The sequence below is a fragment of the Pongo pygmaeus genome, chromosome 4, assembly GCF_028885625.2.
Source record: "Pongo pygmaeus isolate AG05252 chromosome 4, NHGRI_mPonPyg2-v2.0_pri, whole genome shotgun sequence".
In the NCBI taxonomy this organism is placed as follows: domain Eukaryota; kingdom Metazoa; phylum Chordata; class Mammalia; order Primates; family Hominidae; genus Pongo; species Pongo pygmaeus.
This window is the reverse complement of record NC_072377.2, coordinates 123,472,202-123,498,066: the sequence shown is the minus strand read 5'-3', so window position 1 is coordinate 123,498,066 and position 25,865 is coordinate 123,472,202. Positions and strand designations below refer to the sequence as shown.

The 25,865-nt window shown below is 37.2% G+C and overlaps 1 protein-coding gene, 1 non-coding gene and 1 pseudogene across 7 annotated transcripts in view; 1 reads left to right on the top strand and 2 right to left on the bottom strand.

Annotated features, from left to right (window-relative positions):
* DMXL1 (Dmx like 1) overlaps positions 1 to 25,865 on the bottom strand; it is a 185,921-nt gene that overhangs the window by 101,083 nt on the left and 58,973 nt on the right. For all 6 annotated transcript variants that reach the window (XM_063665158.1, XM_063665156.1, XM_054489789.2 and 3 more), the window contains 8 exons: positions 20,873 to 21,085; positions 14,421 to 14,674; positions 13,628 to 14,312; positions 13,417 to 13,538; positions 3,892 to 3,981; positions 3,176 to 3,278; positions 853 to 972; positions 344 to 565 (listed from right to left, as the gene is read on the bottom strand). In XM_063665158.1, coding sequence (XP_063521228.1) covers positions 344 to 565; positions 853 to 972; positions 3,176 to 3,278; positions 3,892 to 3,981; positions 13,417 to 13,538; positions 13,628 to 14,312; positions 14,421 to 14,674; positions 20,873 to 21,085 — 1,809 coding nt within the window. The remainder of the gene's footprint in view (positions 1 to 343; positions 566 to 852; positions 973 to 3,175; positions 3,279 to 3,891; positions 3,982 to 13,416; positions 13,539 to 13,627; positions 14,313 to 14,420; positions 14,675 to 20,872; positions 21,086 to 25,865) is intronic.
* On the bottom strand, positions 8,831 to 8,937 carry LOC129037619 (U6 spliceosomal RNA). Its single transcript, XR_008502863.1, has one exon. It is a non-coding gene; the product is annotated as a U6 spliceosomal RNA (small nuclear RNA).
* LOC129037547 (septin-7-like) lies at positions 21,852 to 23,533 on the top strand (annotated as a pseudogene).

The window sequence follows — 25,865 nt, the reverse complement described above, 5'->3', positions numbered from 1 at the left end:
CAGAATCATGGCTCCAGGCAGCTATTGCCAATACCATCAAAGTTTGCAAATAAGGTACAACTTAGTTACCATCTCCGCTCTAGAAACTGTCCCTTTGTCTTCCCAAAAAGACAAAGAAAATTTGTTTTAGAAATCAATATTTAAGACTAGAACTGGCTGATAAATGTCAGAGTAATCTGAAAACATAATGAGAACTGTAAGTCTTCAATTTAGGGTACTTGAATATATTATTTCCATTTCTAGTTCTGTGTGGATTTAAGAGGTAGTTGCAGCACCTATTTTTAAATACCTGGTAAATACTCATGTGTTAGAAAATTAGTCTCTTTTCATAAAATTTACAAACCTGCTGATGGCTTAATACTTATTATCTCAACTCCTTCTGGTAAATGCAATTCTTGGCTATAAACCATTTCTGAAAACAGAGTCAACTTGCTGGTACTCTGGAGATTTGCTCTGCAAGTCTGATACTTTTGTGAAAAAGGAGATAGGATCTTCTCTGGAGAAGAAGAATAAAGTTCTTCTGGGGGCCAAACTGCTTCGGATAATTTTGTATCTACTTTTTCATCTACAAAACATAAGAACCAAAAACTGAGGCAGGGGAACCCTATAAATATTGCAATTGCTACATTTTACAATCCAAAACTGCCTTGTAAAAGATACAATAGTAAACACATTAATATGATTCTTCACAGAAAGAAAATAAGAAAAGCTTTTTGAATTAATTGAATAATCTACAGTTATCAACATTTAATGAGAATGGCTTTAAGAAATATGTCCCAAATTATCTAACTTTGTGTAATTTGTTAACTTACACCTATTAAAGTTACACAAGCACACACACAAAAGACTCACCTAATGAGACAGGAACTGACTTTAGATGTAAATTCCACATGTGTAACAGTGAACGGTTGTCTTGAGTGCATTCTATTACAATTAGGTAGAACTTCTCAGAAAATCCATTAGGTAAGCTGCCTGTTGGTATTAATGATATTTTTCACTGTTACTATGTGTAAAAGAGACAACTTGCTAAATATGCCAAGTTAAAATAATTGGACTTTAAAAAAAGAAAATTAAAAACTTTTACCTAAGGCTTCAAACACAAGTGGTATTATATATTCAAATCCTTTACCACATGAATTTGTATTAACTTAAAATTTTTACAGTAATATGTATGCTATTTCATGTTTGAATTGATAGGTTTACATTCATCATCATCAAATTGTTCACAAAGATTAAACCATAAGAAGTAGGAAATTTCAAAACAGATAGGAACTACGTAATATACACTTCAACTCAACATATCATGATGAAATGGTGGTGCCAAACATTTTTCAAATGAATAAGTTCTATATGGATGACTTCATGATATTTATCCAATGGCCAAACTGTAAGTTTTCATTATAAAACATATCATTCAAGAAAATTTGTCTTCGTCCAAATTGCATAAACAGTACACGAGTTGCTCAAAATAAACATATCTTTTTAAAATACATCAGAAAAATCAATGATTTATTACTGCCTGAAAAACCTTTTTAACAATAGATTTTAATCCAAGTTTTCTTCATTATAATCCATTATTCACTATGTGCACAATTAGGTAAACGAAAATTACATTATAAAAACAAAATAAATCATAGAACATGTAAAACATGAGAAAGCAGGTATTATTAGAGCACAAAGACTTTGCCCTTTTATAAATTTGCATAGGAAAAAAATAAAAAAAGGTAACCATAAATGTTTTAAATCATCTTGTATTGAGAGACTAAATGAAAAGGTAACTTTGGTAATGTATTCTAAGTTAGGCATCCAAAATACAGAAATTAAAAGAAAAGGATAAAGATTATAACAAAAGAAAAAAGAATAGAAATCAATCCTAGTTTTGATAATTTCACTAACAAAAAATGCTCTAATAATGAAAATATTTGTAAAACATTTTTCTTCTTCATAATAGAGCAAAAGAAATGAAACCATAACTCCTTAGGTATTTTCTAGGAAACTCTAATAATGAACATAATAGTTTTTGGGTAAAAGTAAAAATTTCCTTAATATTTTAAGAAAAATCTTAGCCTTAAAGAGAATAAAAATACATTAAAAATTGAAGAATCCGAAAAAAGAAAATGCTAGAATACAAGAAGAACATAGAAAAACTCAACCTTATGCAAAGGAGAGTAACTTCTTTTAAAAGTTTTAAAGAGACTTAAATTGTTAACAATATTAACATGTTCATTAATATTTTAATATGAAAAGAAAGGATAGTTTTGTTTATACAATAAATAATCTTATCTCTTACACCTGATATCTTTAATCCCCATTTTTAGCATACTTCCAACATGTTCAGAGTTTTAAAAAAGACATAAATAAAGTGTATTTGCACAGCTCATTAACTCAGGGAAAACTGATAGAAGACTAAAAGCAATGGTAAGAAATTAGATGTCAACATAAAAGTGCAGAACTCTAAGGAGTACTTCTCATAAAAGAAGAAAAATGGAAAAGGTGGCAGAAAGACATGATGTAAAAGAGAAGAAAAAAGTCTGAACAAATGGAGAAGATATGAATCTTGATAACTTCTTTGTGCAACAGGCACATACTGTATAATTGATTTTTAAGATTGTGATATTCAAGAATGCCATTTTTGAGTTTGGTTTGGCTCTGTAATCTCAAGTGATGACCAAGAGATTTTAGCTTTATTTTACTCAGTGTGCCTTCATGTAAAGTAATAATTAATGTTGATGAGAGGAGTTTAACATTTTAAAAACTGTTTTATTATAAAAACATTAATTAAGACAATTAATTTTTAAATTAAGGACCTTCTAGCTTGAAGTTTTAAGCTACTTCTTTAAATTATAAATTTTCAAAAGGCAGGAGGTCCATAATATCCAAATGGATGGGTAGGACCCATTCCATGCAAAAAGCTCTCACATGTTAATAATAAAGCATTTCTATTATGCAGTTTAAAAAACATACAACCAAGATGCCCCTTTAATTTTGTTCATATTTATTACCTGGTTAAGAATAAAAAGATACTCATATTTATGATAAATATTCAATAAACAAACCTACCCCAAACAATTTTTACTTCAAATAGACTATGTAAAGCATTTTACCAATTCATCTTTATTAACTGCCTAACGTACTGTACATAGTATTTCTCATTCCATAAATAATTCTTCCTTACCTGCATTAGATAAAATGCTGTCTTTGCCAAGGCTTTTCTTCTCAAGGTTATTCAAAATGAAGTCTTCTTGAAAAACATGAAGCAGTTGGGTTTTTCTGCCATGCTGAATATAAATAAATATCAACGTAAGTTGACCTATGTGTTATTTACCTAATGCTAAATAGCCAGAAAAATAAAACTTCATAATGAGATATTTAAAGGCAGAATAAGTCAAAAGTTCAGCAGAACATAAGTGCATGGCACCTCCATTAGATTAAACAGATGAATATAAAAATTTAGGTCAAGATGATTTGCTTTCATTACAATGAGTCTTTATAAGTAAGAAATAATATCCACCAATGTTTTTTATTTAGCCACAAATGGGAACCTAGTTTTCTTTTCAGTGATTTTCAATAACCACGGATGAGGAACCTAACACCACTTTATTAAAGCTAATGGTAATATGATAATATTAATATTTGTAATATGTTTGAGTCAAATTTTGAAAATTTATTTGGTTGTGAATATAGTAATGAGGGTAATTTGTTTTCTAGTTTGAAGTCTAGGAAGTAAAATATACAATAGTATGTTATCTATTATGTGATGAGTTAATTACTGAATCTACTTTACCTGTAAATATATAGCAAATTTTCAAATTACATTAATATACAGATTTTACGCAAAATGCTTTCATAAACTTTTTTTTAATATACCTCCCCCCCAAAATTAATACTTACAAGTTTGGTAATGGGATCTAATGCAATAATGCATCCTGGCCTGGCTGTTGATTGTTGACTGACGATGTTAAAGACTTCACCAACATATTTCTGTTTTTTTTAAAAAAATTGATAATTTACTAAACAATTCATATGCAAATAAGAGTAAATAATAAAATTTCAGGCATAACAGATAAATGACAATAAAATTCAAGTGGGCCTAAATATAGTCCCTTTCAACTATAAAAATTCTAGGTCTTTAGTCTTTATAGGAATTAACATACAAATGAAAAAGCATTACAGCTCAGTTGCTACAGAGAAAAATAAAAGCAATGCTTGATAACTGCTAAGGAAAAAAATTACATCCATAAATGTGAAAAATTAATTTCAATCTCCTAGAAATGTTCTAATAATTAGTGCTTTTTAAACATTAATTTTGAGGTAAGAAGGATAGAGCAAAAGAAACAACATTACATACTATTCAAATATGCTGATTTCTTGAGCCATTCATGTCCTGACTACTTTAGTCAAGGTCACACTGCTAAATTCAGTGGTCTATTTTCAAATCTTTATCAGACTTGCTTTATCAGCAGTATCTGATCTTGGTAATCATTCCTTCTTCCTCCTTGAAATATTTTTTTTCTTTTGCCTTCCATTATACACCACATTCACTCTTGTATTTCCACCCTACTTTTAACAGAGCATTCCAGCATTCAATCTTTAATTTTTTTTAACTTTCATTGTAGGTTTGGGAGTACTTGTGCTAAACTCATGTCACAGGGCTTTGTTGTACAGATTATTTCATCATCCAGGTACTAAGCCTAGTACCCGATAGTTATTTTTTCTGGTCCTCTCTCTCCTCCCACCTTCCACCATGAAGAAGTCCCCAGTGTCTGTTTTTCCATTCTTTGGGTTCATGAGTTCTCATCATTTAGCTCCCACTTATAAGTGAGAACATGCAGTATCTGGTTTTCTATTCCTGCATTAGTTTGCTAAGGATAATGGCCTCCTTAAAGAATGGCCTCCATAAAGAAGTTGCTTTGTGAATGCCAGCTCCACCCATGTTCCTGCAAATTACATCATTTCATTCTTTTTTATGGCTGCACAGTATTCCATGGTGTGTATGTACCACATTTTCTTAATCCAATCTGTCACTCATGGGCATTTGGGTTGATTCTATATCTTTGCTATTTGTGAATAATGCTGCAATGAACATTTGCATGCATATGCCCTTAACACAGAATGATTTATACTCCTCTAGGTACATGGCCAGTAATGGGATTGCTGGGTCGAAAGGCAGTTCTGTTTTTAGCTCTTTGAGGAATCACAGTACTGCTTTCCACAATGGTTGAACTAATTTACACTCCCATCAACAGTGTGTAAGTGTTCCCTTTTCACTGCAACCTCACCAGCATGTTTTGTTTTTTTTTTTGACTTTTTAATAATAGCCATTCTGACTGGTGTGAGATGGTGTCACGCTGCGGTTTTTATTTGCATTTCTCTAATGATCAGTGATATTGAGCTTTTTATCATGTTTGTTGCCACATGTGTGTCTTCTTTTGAAAAGTGCTCATGTCCTTTACCCACTTTCTGATGGAGCTGTTTTTCTCTTGTAAATTTAAGTTCCTTACAGATGTTGGATATTCAGATCTTTCTCAGAAGCACAGTTTGCAAATATTTTCTCCTATTCTGTAGGTTGTCTATTTACTCTGTTATGATTGCTTTTGATGTCTTTGTCATGAAATCACTGCCCATTCCTATGTCCAGAATGGTATTGCCTAGATTGTCTTCCAGGGTTTTTAGAGTTTTAAGTTTTACATTTAAGTCTTTAATCCATCTTGAGTTTATTTCTGTATATGATCCAGTTTCAATTTTCTGCATATGGCTAGCCAATTCTGTCAGCACCATTTATTAATGGAATCCTTTCCCCACTGCTTGTTTTTGTCAGGTTTGTCAAAGATCAGACAGTTGTAGGTGTGTGGTCTTGTATCTGGATTCCCTATTGTGTTCCATTGGTCAATGTGCCTGTTTTTGTACCACTACTATGCTGTTTTGATTACTGTATCCCTGTAGTATAGTTTGAAGTCAGGTAACATGATACCTCAAAGCTTTTTTTTTTTTTTTTACGATTGCCTTGGCTACACAGGCTCTTATTTTGGTTCCATATGACTTTTAAAATAGGTTTCTCTAGTTCTGTGAACAATGTTATTGGTAGTTTGATAGGAATAGCATAGAATCTGTAAATTACTTTGGGCAGTATGGCCATTTTAATGATACTGATTCTTCCTATCCATCAACATAGGATGTTTTTCCCATGTGTTTGTGTCTTCTCTGATTTATTTGAGCAATGTTTTGTAATTCTCATTGTAGAGATCTTCCACCCCCCTGGACAGCTGTATTCCTAGGTATTTTATTCTTTTTGTGGCAGTTGGGAATGGAACTGTCTTCCTGAATTGGTTCTCAGCTTAGCTGTTGTTGGTGTATAGAAATGCTAGTCATTTCTTGTACACTGATTTTTGTATCCTGAAACTTTACTGAAGCTGTTTATCAGATCTAGGAGCTTTTGGGCCGAGACATAGGGTTATCTAGATATAGAAACATGTCATGTACAAACAGTGATAGTTTTACTTCCTCTCTTCCTATTTAGATGCCCTTTATTCCTCTTTCCTGATTGCTCTGGTCAGCACTTCCAATAATATGCTGAATAGGAGTGGCAAGACAGGGCATCCTTGCCTTGTGTCAGTTTTCAGGGGGAATGCTTCCAGCTTTTGCCCATTCAGTATGATGTTGGCTGTGAGTCTGTCAAAGATGGCTCTTATTATTCTGAGGTATGTTCCTTCAACACCTAGTTTATTGAGAGTTTTTAACATGAAAGAATGTTGAATTTTATCAAAAACCTTTTCTACATCTATCGAAATAATCATGTTTTTTGTCTTCAGTTCTCCTTATGTGATAAATCACATTTAATTTTCGTATGTTGAACAAAACTTGCATCCCGGGAATTAAGCCTACTTGATCACTGTGAACTAGCTTTTTAATGTGCTACTGGATTTGGTTTGCCAGTATTTTGTCAAGGATTTTTGCATTGATATTCATAGAGGATACTGGGCTAAAGTTTTCTTTGTGTGTGTGTCTGCCAGGTTTTGGTATCAGGATAATGCTGGCCTCAAAAAATCAGTTGGGGAGGAGTCCCTCCTCCTCAGTTTTTTGGAATAGTTTCAGTAGGAATGGTACCAGCTCTTCTTTGTGCATCTGGTGGAATTCAGCTATGAATCCCTCAGATCCTGGGTTTTTCGGTTGGTAGGCTATTTATTACTGACTCAGTTTCGGAGCTCGTATTAGTCTGTTAGGGAAATCAATTTCTTCCTGGTTCAGTCTTAGGAGGGGGTATATGTCCAGGAATTTATCCATCCCTTGTAGGTTTTGTAGTCTGTGTGCATAGAGGTGGTCGTAGTAGTTTCTGATTATTTTTTTTATTTCTGTAGAGTCAGTGATTAACATCCCCTTGGTAATTTCTAATTGGGTTTATTTGGATTTTCTATTAGCTTAGTTAGCAACGTACCTATCTTATTAATTTTTTCAAAAAGCCAATTCCTGGAATTGTTGATCTTTTGAATGGTATTTGGTGTTTCGATTTCCTTCAGTTCATCTCCGATTTTGATTATTCTTATCTTCTGCTAGATTTGGGGTTGATTTGTTTTTCCCTCTCTAGTTCTTTCAGTTGTGATGTTAGGTTATTAGTTTGAGATCTTTCTGACTTTTTGATGTGGGCATTTAGCACTATAAATTTCCGTCTTAACACTGCCTTAGCTGTGTCCCAGAGATTCTGGCATGTTATATCTTTATTCCCATTACTTTCATAGAACTTCTTGGTTTCTGTCTTAATTTCACTATTTACCCAAAAGTCATTCAGGAGCATGTTTTTAATATCCATGTAATTGACTGGTTTAAGCTATTTTTTAAATTCTGACTTCTATTTTTATTGCACTGTGGTCCAACAGTGTGTTTGGTATGATTTTGGTTCTTCTGCATTTGCTGAGGATTGTTTTATGTCCAATTATGTGGCCCAATTTAGAGTATGTGACATGTGGCAATGAGAGCAATATACATTCTGTTGTTTTGGGTGGAGAGTTCTGCAGCAGTCTGTCAGATACATTTGGTCCAATGTTGACTTCAGGTCCGGAATATCTCTGTTACTTTTCTGCCTTGATGATCTGTCTAATACTGACAGTGAAGTGTTGAAGTCTCCCACTATTATTGTGTGGGAGTCTATGTCTCTTTGTAGGTTTCTAAGAAGTTGTTTTATGAATCTGGGTGCTTCTGTGTTGGTTGCATATATATTTACCATAGTTAGGTCTTCTTGTTGAATTGAACCCTTTACCATTGTGTAATGCCCTTCTTTGTCTTTCTAATCTTTGTTGGTTTAGAGTCTGCTTTGTCTGAAATCAGGATGGCAACCCGGCTTCTTTCTGATTTCCATTTACTTGGTAGATTTTTCTCCACCCCTTTATTTTGAGCCTATGGGTGTCATTACATGTGAGAGGGGTCTCTTGAAGACCACATACCACTGTTTTTTTAAATCCAGTGTGCCACTCTATACCTTTTACGTGGGGCATTAAGCCTGTTTACATTCAAGGTTAGCACTGATATGTGTGGATCTGATTGTGTTATTGTGTTGTTAGCTGGTTACTATGCTGGCTTGTTTGTGTGGTTGCTTTATAGTGTTACTGGTCTGTGTATTTAAGTGTGTTTTTATATTAGGTGGTAGTGATCTTTCCATTCAATATTTAGTACTCCCTTCAAGACCTCTTGTAAGGCAGACTCCCTCAACATTTGTTTATCTAAAAAGGATCTTATTTCTTCTTCACTTAGGAAGCTTAGTTTGACTAGATATGAAATTCTTGGTTGAAGACTTTTTTTTCTTTAAGGATGTTGAATATAGGTCCCCAGTCTCTTCTGGAGAAATATGGAACACTTCACAAATTTGCATGTCATCCTTGCACAGGAGCCATGCTCATCTTCTCAGTATTATTCCAATTCCAGTTTATGCGCTGCTGAAGTGAGCACACATTCAATCTATTACTTCTTAAGATGGTGTCTCTCTCTGTCACCCAAGGCTGGAGTGCAGTGGTGTAATCTGGGCTCACTGCAACCTCTGCCTCCCAGGTTCAAGCAATTCTCCTGCCTCAGCCTCCCAGGTAGCTGAGACTACAGGTTCCTGCCACCACATCTGGCTAATTTTTATATTTTTAATAAATGGGGTTTCATCATGTTGGCCAAGCTTGTCTCAAACTTCTGACCTCAAGTGATCCACCTGCCTCGGCCTCCAAAAGTGCTGGGACTACAGGCATGAGCCATCGCTCCTGGCTTAACACTTCTGTTTTCTAACTATAGTCTCATCCTTGACAATCTCATCCACTTCCACAACTTCAAATTTATATGCTGACAACTACTGCATATTTTCAGGCCAGACCTCTTTCTGAACTCCAGATACTAACCTACTATGTCTTTTGGACGTAAACAGGCATCTCAAAATTAACATGACCAAAGCCAGACTCTTGAGTTTCCCTGCCCCTCAAAACCTGCTACCTCTACATTCTTCCACATCTCAATTCACAGCAATTCTATTCTTCCTAATATTCAATCACAAACCTTGGGAGTCCACTTTTTTTCTCACACACATACCGCATCCAGTCCATTCATAGCTATTCAATGTTCTAAACAACATCTTGAATTTGGCCATTCTTATCATCTCTGCCATTACCACTTGCTACATTCTAAGCTCCTTTTTTCCCTCTCCTGGACTACTGTAATTGGTTCCTAAATTGGTCTCTCTGGATCTACTTCTGCATCCCACATCTAATCTATATAGCCACCAGAGGAATCATTTAAAACCTAAATCATTTCATACCTCTTCTATAGTTTCCATGTTATTCAGAGTAAAAGCTGAAGTTACCACAATGGCCTATCAGGCTTCATATGACCTGGCCAGGCTAACTTTCTGACTTTATCCCTGACTATTTTCCACCTCACGTGCTCTGCTCCAGCCACAGTGGCCTTCTTGCTGTTCCTTTACATACTGTATTAGTCCATTTTCACACTGCTATAAATAAATACCTGAGACTGGGTAATTTTAATGGACTCACAGTTCTGCATGGCAGGGGAGCCCTCAGGAAACTTACAATCATGGCAGAAGATGAAGGAGAAGCAAGCACCTTCTTCACAAGGTGGCAGGAAAAAAAGCATGCAGGGGAAACTGACACTTTTTAAACCATGAGATCTTGTGAGAACTTGCTCACTATAATGCAAATAGCATAAGAGAAATGGCCCCCATGTTCCAAGCACCTCCCACTAGGTGCCTCCCTTGACATGTGGCAATTATAATTCGAGATGAGATTTGGGTGAGCACACAGCAATAAACCATATCAATCCACCCAAGACCCTCCCAAATCCCCTTTTCACATTTCAAAACCAATCATGCCTTCCCAATAGTTCCCCAAAGTCTTAACTCCTTCCAGCATTAACCCAAAATTCCAAGTCCAAAGTATCATCTGAGACAAGGGTAGTCCCTTCTGCCTATGAGCCTGTAAAACCAAAAGCAAGTTGGTTACTTCCAAGATACAATGGGAGCACAGGCATTGGGTAAATATTCTGTTCCAAATAGAAGAAACTGGCCAAAACAAAGGGGCCATAGGCTCCATGCAAGTCTGAAACCTGACCAGGCAGTCATTAAATCTTAAGCTCCAAAATCTCCTTTGACTACATGTCTTGCATCCAGGGCACACTGACACAGGGGTGGGTTCCCACGGCCTTCAGAAGCTCTGCCCCTGTGGCTCTGCAGGGTACAGTGCCTGTGGCTGCTTTCACAGGCTAGTGTTGAGTGCTTATGGCTTTTCCAGGCACATGGTGCAAACTGTCAGTGGATCTACCTTTTTGGGGTCTGGAGGATGGTGGCCCTCTTCTCCCAGTTCCATGAGGCAGGCCCCAGTGGGGACTCTGTGGGATGCTCCAACTCCACATTCTCCCTCTGCATTGCCCTAGTATAAGTTCTCCATGAGGGCTTCGCCCCTGCTGCAGACCTCTGCCTGAACATCCAGGTGTTTCCATACATTCTCTGAAATCTAGGTGGTTGCTGCCAAGCCTCAACTCTCACCTTCTGCACACCCACAGGCCCAACACCATGTGGCAGCCACCAAGGCTTGGGGCTTGCACTCTATGAAGCAACAGCCCGAGCTGTACCATGGCCCCTTTTAGCCATGGCTGGAGCTAGAGCAGCTGGGAGGCAGGGCACTGAATCCCAAGGCTGCATGGAGCAGCTGGGCCCTGGGCCTGGCCCATGAAACCATTTTCCCGCCTAGGCCTCTGGACCTCTGATGGGAGGGGCTGCCATGAAGATCTCTGACATGTCCTGGAGACATTTTCCCCATTGCCTTGGCTATTAACATTCAGCTCCTGGTTACTTATGCAAATTTCTGTAGCCCTTCAATTCTTCTCCAGAAATGAGTTTTTCTTTTCTACCACATGGTCAGGCTGCATATTTTCTAAACTTTATGCTCTGCTTCCCTTTTAAATGTAAATTAACATAAATTTCAATTTCAAACTATCTCTTTGTAAACACATATAACTGAATGCATTGAGAATAAGCCAGGTGACCTCTTGAATGCTTTGCTGCTTAGAAATTTCTTCTGCCAGATAACCTAAATCATCTCTCTCAAGTTCAAAATTCCACAGATCTCTAGAGCAGGGCCAAAATGCCACCAGTCTCTTTGCTAAAGCATTAACATGAGTGATCTTTGCTCCAGATCCCAGTAAGTTCGTCATCTCCATCAGAGACTACCTCAGCCAGGACTGCATTGTCCATATCACTATCAGCATTTTGGTCAAAACCATTCAACAAGTCTCTAGGAAGTTCCAAACTTTCCCACATCTTCCTGTCTTCTTCTGAGCCCTCCAAACTATTCCAACCTCTGCCTGTTACCCAGTTCCAATGCCGCTTCCACATTTTTGGGTTATCCTTACAGCAGTGCCCCACTCCCGGTACCAATTATCTGTATTAGGCTGTTTTTACACTCTATGGAGGAATACCTGAGACTGGGTAATTTATACATAAGTTTAATTGATTCACAATTCTACATGGCTCAGGAAGCCTCAGGACTTACAATCATGGCAGAAGGCAAAGGAGAAGCAAGCACCTTCTTCACAGGTGTCAGGAGAGGACACGTGCACAGGGGAAACTGCCAGTTTTAAGACCATCAGATCTTGTGAGAACTCCCTCACTATCATGAGAACAGGATGGGAGAACTGCCCCCATGATCCAATCACCTCCCACCAGGTCCCTCCCTCAACATGTGGGGAGTATAATTCAAGATGAGATGTGGGTGGGACACAGAGCCAAACCTTATCACATACCAAACATGCTCTGGCCTTGGGATCTCTGAACTGGCTGTCTCTTTTCCCAAATCACTCTCCCTTTAATAAATATCTACATATCTAGTTCCCACATCTCCTTCAGATCTTTACTCAAATAGTACTTTTTCTGTGAAATTTTCCCTGACCAGCAACTTACTTGGCAATTCCTAATTCTTCTGCAACACTGTTTCTATCCATAGTATTTTAAATTAATATATTTTATCTGTTTTCTTCCTATCTCCTTTCACCAGAATATAAGCTCTATGATACAAATTTTTACCTGTTTTCTTCACATCTAAATTCCCATTACTTAAAAATGCCTGATAAATAGAAGACCCCCCCCCAAAAATATATTCATTTCTACTGTAATACTATATACATGTTTTGGAAAACCTTGTGTTCTGCAAAATTATGCATTAAAATTAACTCACAGAAAAAAATAGGATTGGAACAGATCACTGACATTTATGCAACTCTGTAAGCCGAGCATTAACAAATACATTAATTGGTAGTCAGGGAGATGGCTTGAATCTCCTAAATAGAAAGCTTGGTACAGCTGAAGGCTGCCTCTGGGAATACCAAAAGAAAAATCGCCAAAACCAGAAAAGTGGAAATGCTTGCTTGTTGGATGTTCTAAGACAATGCAGTCAGAAGGTTGTTATTAGGTGGGTATGAGAACAAATGTGGCCTGTCATAAGGCAAAAGCCTTACAACAATACCGAAAGAACTCTTGTCTGAACTGTAACCAAGCTAAGGGCTCTTTCTTTTCATGTTTAAGATTAAAATTCTATTCTTGTTGTTCCAGCTCCTCCTGCCTATAAAATAATTGCAGGGGGGCCGATACAACTTCTACATTATACTGTCAGTAGTCCTCATTTATCTATGAGGAAAGAAGTGTTACAGAAACATATTACAGGAGACCAGACTCCATTTTCTTTCAAAGAGTGAAAGAAATGGTTTCCTTTTAAAGGAGCTTTGAATCATTACAAGAGGACAATACAAATGTGAAAAAATAAAACAAAGATACAAATGCTTATTACAAATTATAGGTCACAATTGTAGAACATGCCCAATAAATATAAAATATCTAAAAACATAATATTATATACTTAAGCTGTTTTAAAGTACATTACTTACAGAAATTTCAGGGTTAGAAAGCTCAGATAAAAGTTTCTTAGCATCAATAACTGCTTCATATAATCTCAGATATTGTCCATCACTGGCTACAAAGCATGCACTAGGAGAGTTGCAGTATGCACCTAGAAAGTATTTACAAATATTAAAATTTCACCCTTTAATGATAATGTCAGCAAATCTAAATTACTGTAATAAAAACCAGAATACTTACCCAGACAATAACTGGGTATAAGAGTGGGCAGCCATGCCACATTGGAAAAGGCAGAAACATGAAGAGAATTAATCCGGGCGAGCTCAGAAACTCCTCCAGAAAAAGACAATGGCCCAACTGGGTCAACCCTCCAAAGAATAAGCTCACTGTAAACTGCACTGGGATCCTGAAATGCCACGTCAACAGCGCTTTTATTTTGTTGTGTCAAAGAGCATTCTTCAATATTTAGAGCATCAAATGGTTGCTTTGGGTTATCGACATCTGGTGTCCTTAATGCATTATGGTGTGATGTTGTCAGCAATAATGGTAATACTGAGTGGCAAGCTAAATCATTAAGGTGAAAACGATGACCACAATATCTGGATTTGTGGGAAATACTGAGAACAGTAGAAAAAGCAGATTCCTCGGCAAAACTGACCAGCCACTGATTCAGAGAACCATCAGCGTGTTTTGAAATCATCATAACATTAGGGGTAAAAATACTTAATTTTAAACTATTAGATGATTTATTGTGACCAGAAGAAATAAGCATTGACGTGGAACGGGTGAGGCCAGAAGGTTTTTGTTTCCCCTGCTGAATAGCCAAGTCAACATTCTTGGTACAGGCATACATCATTATGCTTTTACAGAGAGAGTTTGCATCACCTGTGGGGAAAGCTACTGGAATTCTGGAAACAAAGGACACCTAGAATTAAGAAAGCAAGTGTTAGAACATATAAAATTATATAAAGAGGTATTAGAAAACAGTACCCACATAAACAAGGAAGTAGCTCTCCAGAAATAATAGTAGTACCTGTACTTGACGAAACATACCAGGCTGGTATTCATCCAGCCAATCCACATGCCAAACTAGCAAAGAACCATCCATGGGATGAATACTAAAGAGCATATCTGCATTTTTACTCCATTCAGACAGAAGTACTTCAATCTGATGATCAATGGCAGCTGACGATAATGACGTAAAACTTGAGTTTGGTACCATTTTATCACGGCCTAATTCCTTCTTTTCGGGATTTATTTTCAGATCATCAACACCATCATCCGTTTCTATAAGCAAAAGAGTTCATGAACCAAGTAAATACAAACAGGTTATTACTATAAATTAAGAATTACCGAGCTTCTGGATAGCTGAACAAATGGAGATTTCATGCCTAAGGAGAGCATGGAAGCTCCGTACCCCTTCCGCCATACCTCACCCTACACATCTCTTTATCTGTATTCTTTGCAATATACTTTATAATAAACCAGTAAACGTAATGCTTAATGATAATGCTCCAGAGCACACTTTGAGATCTAGTTTCTTATCTACTTTTGCCCTTGCACAGATGAAAGGAGAAAACTTGGACTTTCAAAAAATATAAGTATCATTTGTTACTATAACACCTACCAAGTAGTTCAATTTAATCATTTACCTTTGGTGGTGAGTTTCATAGCCAGCAGCAATGCCAATATAGGACTAACTGTCAACCCAGAAAAGGGACTTGCTCCATTATTTGAACAACTGAGACAAATTGTGGAAGTTTCTTTTTTTTTTTTTTGAGACGGAGTCTTACTCTCGCCCAAGCTGGAGTACAGTGGCGTGATCTCAGCTCACTGCAACCTCTGCTGCCCGGGTCCAAGCAATTCCGCCTCAGCCTCCCAAGTAGCTGGGATTACAAGTGCCTGCCACTGCGCCCGGCTAATTTTTGTACTTTTTAGTAGAGACGGGGTTTCACCATCTTGGTCAAGCTGGTCTTGAACTCCTGACCTCGTGATCCACCTGCCTCGGCCTCCCAAAGTACTGGCATTACAGGCGTGAGCCACTGTGCCCGGCCAAGTTATGGAAGTTTCTTAATATGACAGTGGTATATGCACCTTATCTTCATTATAACAACACAAAATCAATCCAGCAATCTATAGACGACAATAATACTTTTATTAACCATGTGCTCAAGACAGGGGCCTCTTTTGCCACCTTATAATAATAAAGAGCCTATAGACATAATTTATAGCCAGATCAATTGTTACATATTCTAGTGTAGAGCCTTTTCTTATTTAGTGAGATGTGGGGATATCACCAGAATGGTTCAATCTATCACAGCCCCCACAGAGTTAGTCCAGTCATCAAATATGAATGAGATTCTATTTAGTGGATCAGCATCAAACTGGTACTTTGATCCCCTTGAGCCATTAAGTATTGTACAATATGCCCAGATCTGCATAAAGAAGACTCTTTTTATTTTGAAGAAGTATATATTTTTCTTCAGATTATGTTTTATTTCTTTGCCTTGAGTGTGAGGAACATAAAATGCCTTAGTAAAACTAATACAATTAGTACAAACACACACACAAATAAATATCTTTATAAATGGATTCAAGATGAAAAACATAACAGTTTTCATATTAATAAGAAATGGGCTCTGCATTAAAAGTAACTTTGCTCCAGGAATATAAGGTCACTGAAGTTCACTAAGTAATCAGCAGCCATACAGGACTGAGTCAGTTATCACTGGTAGAAGACCCAATATTAAACTGGAAAATAAGTAAACTGGCTTCTCAATGCAGATGTTCTATATTTAACCACTCAGCTAACCTTTAGTAACACACACTACTTTTCTGGACCTCAGTTTTGCTCATGGTAAAAAGAGGGAATTGGAACTGGAACTAAAATTGGGACTAAGTTTTTAAAATAAATTATTTCAGTGTAATTTGTACTTTAAAGTACCAGGTTTATCGAAACCTCAGTATGCTACATTAGTTATCCTCTAGGTGTATGGACTTGTAACTGCTATGGCATCTTAAAGAAACCATTTCAAGGGAATGCATTTATGGTGCCAATTTCCAGGTTTCCTTCAACACCTTAGTAATAAAAAATAAACTGTATATCAACTTATCAATACAGGTAAATATGTATATTCTTTCCTCTTTCAAAAATCCCAGTCCCCTCACCCTCCCCCAATTCCTGGTTAGCAATATAGAGCCTTTCTCTGAAGAGACATATATTTTTTTAAGTTTTGACTGTTTACCAGATTTAAAAAGTAAGTCAATATCCTTGATGAACACTGATGTAAAAATCTTCAATAAAATACTGGCAAACCGAATCCAGCAGCACATCAAAAAGCTTATCCACCATGATCAAGTGGGCTTCATCCCTGGGATGCAAGGCTGGTTCAATACACGCAAATCAATAAATGTAATCCAGCATATAAACAGAACCAAAGACAAAAAACACATGATTATCTCAATAGATGCAGAAAAGGCCTTTGACAAAATTCAACAACGCTTCATGCTAAAAACTCTCAACAAATTAGGTATTGATGGGACGTATCTCAAAATAATAAGAGCTATCTATGACAAACCTACAGCCAATATCATACTGAATGGGCAAAAACTGGAAGCATTCCCTTTGAAAACTGGCACAAGACAGGGAGGCCCTCTCTCACCAGTCCTATTCAACATAGTGTTGGAAGTTCTGGCCAGGGCAACTAGGCAGGAGAAGGAAATAAAGGGTATTCAATTAGGAAAACAGGAAGTCAAATTGTCCCTGTTTGCAGATGACATGATTGTATATCTAGAAAACCCCACTGTCTCAGTCCAAAATCTCCTTAAGCTGATAAGCAACTTCAGCAAAGTCTCAGGATACAAAATCAATGTACAAAAATCACAAGCATTCTTATACACCAATAACAGACAAACAGAGAGCCAAATCATGAGTGAACTCCCATTCACAATTGCTTCAAAGAGAATAAAATACCTAGGAATCCAACTTACAAGGGACGTGAAGAAGGACCTCTTCAAGGAGCACTACAAACCACTGCTCAATGAAATAAAAGAGGATAAAAACAAATGGAAGAACATTCCATGCTCATGGTTAGGAAGAATCAATATCATGAAAATGGCCATACTGCCCAAGGTAATTTATAGATTCAATGCTATCCCCACCAAGCTACCAATGACTTTCTTCACACAATTGGAAAAACTACTTTAAAGTTCACATGGAACCAAAAAAGAGCCCGCATTGCCAAGTCAATCCTAAGCCAAAAGAACAAAGCTGGAGGCATCACGCTACCTGACTTCAAACTATACTACAAGGCTACAGTAACCAAAACAGCATGGTACTGGTACCAAAACAGAGATATAGATCAATGGAACAGAACAGAGCCCTCAGAAATAACGCCGCATATCTACAAGTATCTGATCTTTGACAAACCTGAGAAAAACAAGCAATGGGGAAAGGATTCCCTATTTAATAAATGGTGCTGGGAAAACTGGCTAGCCATATGTAGAAAGCTGAAACTGGATCCCTTCCTTACACCTTATACAAAAATTAATTCAAGATGGATTAAAGACTTAAACATTAGACCTAAAACCATAAAAACCCTAGAAGAAAACCTAGGCATTACCATTCAGGACATAGGCATGGGCAAGGACTTCATGTCTAAAACACCAAAAGCAATGGCAACAAAAGCCAAAACTGACAAATGGGATCTAATTAAACTAAAGAGCTTCTGCACAGCAAAAGAAACTACGATCAGAGTGAACAGGAAACCTACAGAATGGGAGAAAATTTTCGCAACCTACTCATCTGACAAAGGGCTAATATCCACAATGTACAATGAACTCAAACAAATTTACAAGAAAAAAACAAACAACCCCATCAAAAAGTGGGCGAAGGACATGAACAGACACTTCTAAAAGAAGACATTTATGCAGCCAAAAAACACATGAAAAAATGCTCACCATCACTGGCCATCAGAGAAATGCAAATCAAAACCACAATGAGATACCATCTCACACCAGTTAGAATGGCAATCATTAAAAAGTCAGGAAACAACAGGTGCTGGAGACGATGTGCAGAAATAGGAACACTTTTACACGGTTGGTGGGACTGTAAACTAGTTCAACCTTTGTGGAAGTCAGTGTGGCGATTCCTCAAGGATCCAGAACTGGAAATACCATTTGACCCAGCCAACCCATTACTGGGTACATACCCAAATGACTATATATCATGCTGCTATAAAGACACATGCACACGTATGTTTACTGCGGCACTATTCACAATAGCAAGGACTTGGAACTAACCCAAATGTCCAACAGTGATAGACTGGATTAAGAAAATGTGGCACATATATACCATGGAATACTATGCAGCCATAAAAAATGATGAGTTCATGTCCTTTGTAGGGACATGGATAAAATTGGAAATCATCATTCTCAGTAAACTATCGCAAGGACAAAGAACCAAACACCGCATATTCTCACTCATAGGTGGGAATTGAACAATGAGAACACATGGACACAGGAAGGGGAACATCACACTCTGGGGACTGTTGTGGGGTGGGGGGAGGGGGGAAGGATAGCTTTAGGAGACATACCTAATGCTTAATGACGAGTTAATGGGTGCAGCACGTCAGCATAGCACATGTATACATATGTAACTAACCTGCACATTGTGCACATGTACCCTAAAACTTAAAGTATAATAATAATAAAAAAAAAAGTAAGTCAAGATATACAAATCAATAAGAAAAAAAAAAAACTCAGCAGGAAATTAGATAAAGGGCATTAAAAGGTAAGCCACAGAAGGGCAAAAATATAATAAAAGATATTCTGCTTAATTTGCATCAAGAAAACGCAAAGTAAAACAAGATGTCCATTGTCCCCTTATCAACTGGCAAAAAAAAAAAGGAATATAATGAAAACATCCAGTGTTGATAAGGATGTAAAGCATATATTTAGATACACTTAGAGGAAGTATAAACTGGTAAAACATTTCTGGAGGGCAACTGTCAGAAGTTATTGATAGTTAAAATTGCTATACTCCCTGGAAATTCCCCATCTAGAAATCAAGATTATAGAAAAACTCACACAAAAATGAAAAAGACAAGTCATTGTACCTAGAATAATGAAAAACAATTTAAATTAATTTAAATGTCTGTCAATAGAAGACCTGTTAGACATTTCTCTTAGACATGGAATACTCAGCAGCTGTTAAATACAATGATAAGAAAAACTACCCATTACTGACTGAATTAAAACAAAGCACAGTCCGGGCATGGTAATTACAGTCTCACGCCTGTAATCCCAGCACTTTGGGAGGCCCAGGTGGATGGATCACCTGAGGTCAGGAGTTCGAGACCAGTCTGGCTAACATGGTGAAACCCTGTCTCAACTAAAAATACAAAAATTAGCTGGGCGTGGTGGCGGGTGCCTTAATCCCAGCTACTCAGGAGGCTGAGGCAGGAGAACTGCTTGAACCCGGGAGGTGGAGGCTGCAGTGAGCCAAGATTGCGCCACTGCACTCCAGCCTGGGTGACAGAGCAAGACCCCATTAAAAAAAAACAAAAAACAAAAAACAAAAAACACAAAGTGCAGAACATTATTTCTGTATAAAAATGAACACCCATAGTACAACTTTTAAGTGTCTGTATTTAGATGTTTGTATGAGCATAAGAAAAGAATCAAACTGGAAGGATACTTATCAAACAACAATGTGGAAACTTTATAACTATCTGTGTACCTGTTTGATTTTTCTTCCCTAATGATCATAAATAATCTTGAAATTAAAAATTAAACAAATTAAAACAAAACTTAAAAAAAAAAACCAAACACATTTATGAACCACAGACTGTCAGAGAGATGGCTAGCTGCCCACCACAGTTCCTTACTTCCCATTTCTCAGTATATAAAGCCTACAGAGTCAGGAACTACACTGTGAATTCCAGCTGAATGTTCTTGCCAGCTGAATGACAGTGTAAGTGATATGTGTCAATCAAGGTAGTTGAAAAATAGCTATGCTTTCTTTCTCTCTACCTCTCTCTCTACACCAACTGAAGGCCAAAGGCAGAGAAATTTAATGTCCTAGTTTTAATGCTTCTCAAACTTTAATGTACATACAAATCACCTGGAAATTTCATTAAATTGCAGATTCTGGTTTGGTGGGTCTGTGTGGACCTTGAGACATGCATTCTAACAAGCTCCTGGGTAACACCAATGCTGCTAGTCTACAGAAGGTCCTTTATATGGGAAAGTCCTAAGGGCTAACAAAACCAGAAGAATGAGAACCCGCAGTCCTTAAATAACCATGTGGAAGAAAGCCACCGGTAAGAGAAATATCTACATTAGATTATTAAATGAGCTAGTCCATGTTTGGATCATGTCATTGCAATTTTCAAGTTTATTACAAGTAGCTAGTTTTACCCTAATATGAAAATGTTTGCTATTTTGAACAAAACTTTAAATTTTTCTTTCTTCTTAAAGTTTTACCTTCATCAGATTTTACATCTGCCTGATTAGAATCTTCTACACTGGCTTCAGAAGATGGTTGTTCAAAACTTTTTCTAAGTTGCTGTAAAAAAACTTCCATGGACAAAGTAAAATGCAGTTCTTTATTGTTTAGCCAGTGTACAACAAAAGGTCCAGTCTTCTCTTCATTTTCATTTAGACTCAGAGATGTAATAGATGGAAGAAGTGGAATGTCTATAAGAGAAAAAAAGATAAAATTAAAATTTTTACCTTCTAGCATATAAAACATCCATGTTTCATATTTTTATTACTATTACATTTATATTTTGTTTGCCTGAAAGTCTTTCTCCTTCACTTTTTAATTTTATTTTGAGATTTTGTTTTTTTGAGACGGAATTTCGCTCTGTTGCCAGGCTGGAGTGCACTGGTGCGATCTTGGCTTACTGCAAACTCCGTGGTTCAAGCCATTCTCCTGCCTCAGCCTCCCGAGTAGCTGTGATTTTACAGGCACACGCCACCACGCCCAGCTAATTTTTGTATTCTCAGTAGAGATAGGGTTTCACCATGTTGGCCAAGATGGTCTCGATCTCCCAACCTCGTGATCCGCCTGCCTCAGCCTCTCAAAGTGCTGGGATTACAGACGTGAGCCACCGCGCCCGGCCTATTTTAAGATTTTTTAAATACTATTTTTTAGAGTAGTTTTAAGTTCATAGCAAAATTCAAAGGTACAGCCATATTCCCCATCCCACATATGCATAGCCTCCCACATTATCAACATCCACTACCAAAGTGGTACATTTATTACAATTGATGAATCTACACTGACACATCACTATCACCCAACGTCTATAGTTTACCTTAGGGTTCATTCTTGGTGTTGTACATTCTATGGGTCTGAACAAATTTATAATATTTCATTTATCTTTAAATCTCTGGAACACATTTTATTTAACCTCTAAATAAGATTTCCAGCTGGGGCTAGTCATGGAGTAGGGAGGGGATGTTGGTCATCAAGAGATCTGCTGCTGAGGAGAGAAGCATCAACAGCAGCATGGTAGCTCAACAGAAGAACCCTGCAGTCTATGTGGGATTTTCCAATCTCCCAAATCAAATATCCAGAAAATCAGAGAAGAGAGGGTTGGAATTCATACTTATGGCAGTGGGTAAATCTGGATTCGGGAACTTTACATTAACCAACTCATTATTCCTCACTCTGTATTCTCCAGAGTATCCAGATCCTTCTCATAGAATTAAAAAGACTGTGCAGGTGGAACTATGCAAAGTTTTAATCAAAGAAGGTGGTGTTCAGTTGCTGCTCACAAGAGTAGATATCCCATGATTTAGAGTTGCAATGGGTAACAGTAATTGTTGGTTACTGACTACACTGATAGTAAACTGAGGACCACCTAAATGGAGAATCATGATAAAACAGATGTCAGATGCCTGATAACAGGGTGCAGTGTTGTTTATACTTCATTGCTCCTTCAGGACATGGACTTAAACCATTGGATACTAAGTTTATGAAGCTTTTGCTTGAAAAAGTGAATATCATTCCCACTTATTGCCAAAGCAGACATGCTGATACCAGAGAAATGCCAATAGTTTAAAAACAGATAATGAAAGAAAGCTAAGAACATAAAATTAAATACATGAATTTCCAAAAACACATGATGAAGAAAATAAACTTGTTAAAAAGATAAAGGACTGGCTGGGTGCAGCAGCTCATGTCTGCAATGCCAGCACTCTGGGAGGCCGGAGCAGTCAAATCACTTGAGGCCAGGGGTTCGAGACCAGCTTGGTCAACATGACGAAACCCCATCTCTACTAAAAATACAAAAATTAGCCGGGCATGGTGGCATGTGCCTGTAATCCCAACTACTTGGGAGGCTGAGTCACAAGAATCACTTGAAGCCAGGAGGCAGAAGTTGCAGTGAGCTATCGGTCACTGCACTCCAGATTACCAGACTAAGTAATTCTGTGAGTAATTCTGTAAGTTTAAAGTTGAACTAAAATTCTATCCTGGACAACCAGCTATCACCAGGCTTGCCTGGGTGACAAAGCGAGACTCTGTCTCAAGAAAAAAAAAAAAAAAAAAAAGGATAAAGGACTGTTTACCACTTGCTGTGGTAGCCAGTAATACTACTATTGAAGTTAATGGCAAGAGAGTCACAGGAAGGCAGTATCCTAGGGGTGTTGCTGATGTTGAATATGGTGAACACTGTAATTTTACAATTCTAAGGAATATCTTGATAGGAACACACATACAAGACTTGAAAGATGTTCCTGATAATGCCCACTACGAAAACCACAGAAGCAGAAAACTGGCAGCTGACTTACAATGGAGTTGATAACAACAAGAATAAAGGGCAGCTTACTAAGAGCCCTCTGGCACAAACGGAAGAGGAAAGAAGAGAGCATGTAGCTAAAATGAAGAAGATGGAGATAGAGATGAAGCAGGTGTTCAAGATGAAGGTCAAAAAAAAAAAAGGTCAAAAACTGAAGGACTCTGAAACTGAGCTCCAAACAGTGCGAAGAGCAAAAAGGAATATAAGCACAGCACACAGAACTAGAGGAAAAACGTCATCAGTTTGAGAATGAGAAAGCAAACTGAGAAGCTCAACTCAACAACATATTTTAGAACAGAACTCTTCAAGACCCCTGGAAAAGAACAATAGAAAGTGAAGATCTTTCAAACTCTCTATTGACCACTAGTTATGCATTAGTTGCCAACGCCAGCTTGGACATCAGTGTTAGATCAATCTGTCTAATCAATCTGCACAAGTTCTGTCTATAATGATGGATTTTAACAGCAGGACAAAAATATTTTTTTGTTATTGATGGAGATTATGATGCCTTGAATTGTCCACGGTGTTGTGCACTTAGAAAGTAACAGCTCTAAGTAGTACATTTCCTACATTTTCTTTTTTGTCTTTTATTGAACAGATACCCTCAATTTAATGCAAGAGAATATTTTATTGTTATATAGTCATGTCCTGGTGGTATGACTGTTGACAGGATATTCCAAAATAAAAGGATGCTGCAAGGTTTTCAATGAGGATAAATTGCTATGACGCAAACTTTTTTGATAATTATAATATAAAGGTTCCATTCAATGCAGCATATACAATAATGTTTTTATTTTATTTTATTTTATTTTATTTTTGAGACAGAGTTTCACTCTTGCTGCCCAGGCTGGAGGGCAATGGCACAATCTCAGCTCACTGCAACCTCTGCCTCCCAAGTTCAAGCGATTCTCCTGCCTCAGCCTCCCAAGCAGCTGGGATTACAGGCATGCGTCACTACGCCTGGCTAATTTTGTATTTTTAGCAGAGACGGGGTTTCACCATGTTGGCCAGGCTGGTCTCAAATTCCTGACTTCACCACCGCCTCGGCCTCCCAAAGTGCTGGGATTAGAGGCGTGAACCATCGCACCCAGTCAATAACATAATTTAGTCTAACACAGTTGACTCTTCCATTGTTTAAAAATACACATGAAAAAAAGAAAAAAACCTATATGCTTACAGTGCATACAGACCTTTTTTATAGCAACCTTTGTTTGTTTTGGATTATTTAAATATATATTGGCTGGGCGCGGTGGCTCACACCTGTATTCCCAGTGCTTTGGGAGGCCAAGGTGGGTGGATCACGAGGTCAGGAGATTGAGACCATCCTGGCTAACACGGTGAAACCCCACCTCTATTAAAAATGCAAAAAAGTAGCCAGGAGTGGTGGCAGGCGTCTGTAGTTCCAGCTACTTGTGAGGCTGAGGCAGGAGAATGGCATGAACCCGGGAGGTGGAGTTTGCTGTGAGCCAAGATCACACCACTGCACTTCAGCTTGGGCAACAGAGTGAGACTTCATCTCAAAAATAATAACAATAATAATAATTATATATATATATATATATATATATATAAACACACACAAAATCCTCATTTAGTGCCCTCCTTAGCTAGAATCTCATTAGTAATTCATTTTTGTAACAGCATTTAATTTAGATATTTTCCATATAGTGGCCCTGCTAAAATAGAATACAGCATCTTTCTTATGGTAGTAACCAACAAGGAAACTTTCCTTTAACTTCCTTTTTATACTTTTGGTAAGTAGCAGGGGGGGAAATGCATTTATAGATCATTTCTAGGCAAAACTGTAAAGCTAACGAACCAATCTTTTTCTATTCATGCAGTCTCTTTCACTAGAAGAGAAAAAAAGTCTTTTTACCCTTGAAGAGAAAAAAGTCACCATTCTGTATTTAGCTATATTCATATATTGTATTTCTGTATTTTTGTTTCTGTCAAAAATTCACACAACAATGTTGTGATGTAAAAGAAAAGATTTCCAACATAATGTTTGCCACTATTATTAATGGTAACAGATTTAAACAGTAAATTTAATGTATCTATTGCAAAGGAGATTAAATTATATATTCTAGGTCATATAGTATAATTTATTTAACCATAAATGTTTAACACTGAAAAATATTCACATGATAAAATGTCTATAATTTGTAGCTCTGTTAATAGAAATATCTTAATTTATAACAAATTTTGGTAACAAGCAAATTTTAAACTGATCCACAATTAAAAAAAAAAAAAAATGTTGGCTGGGTGCAGTGGCTCACGCCTGTAATCCCAGCACCTTGGGAGGCCAAGGCAAGCGGATCATGAGGAGGTCAGGAGTTCGAGACCAGCCTGGCCAACATGGTGAACCACCATCTCTATTAAAAATACAAAAATTAGCCAGGCATGGTGGCGCGTGCCTGTAATCCCAGCTACTCAGGAGGCTGAGGCAGAAGAATCCCTTGAACCCGAGAGGCAGAGGTTGCAGTGAGCCTTGATTACACCACTGCACTCCAGCTTGGCGAGAGAGCAAGACTCTGTCTCAAAAAAAAAAAAAAAAGTCATCACCATAATGTCAAAGGAACTAGTAACATATGTATCTTAATATCAACAACAATTAGTTTTTACTTAATAGACTGACCTATCAACCTCTTTAATGAGCTAATTCTAAGATG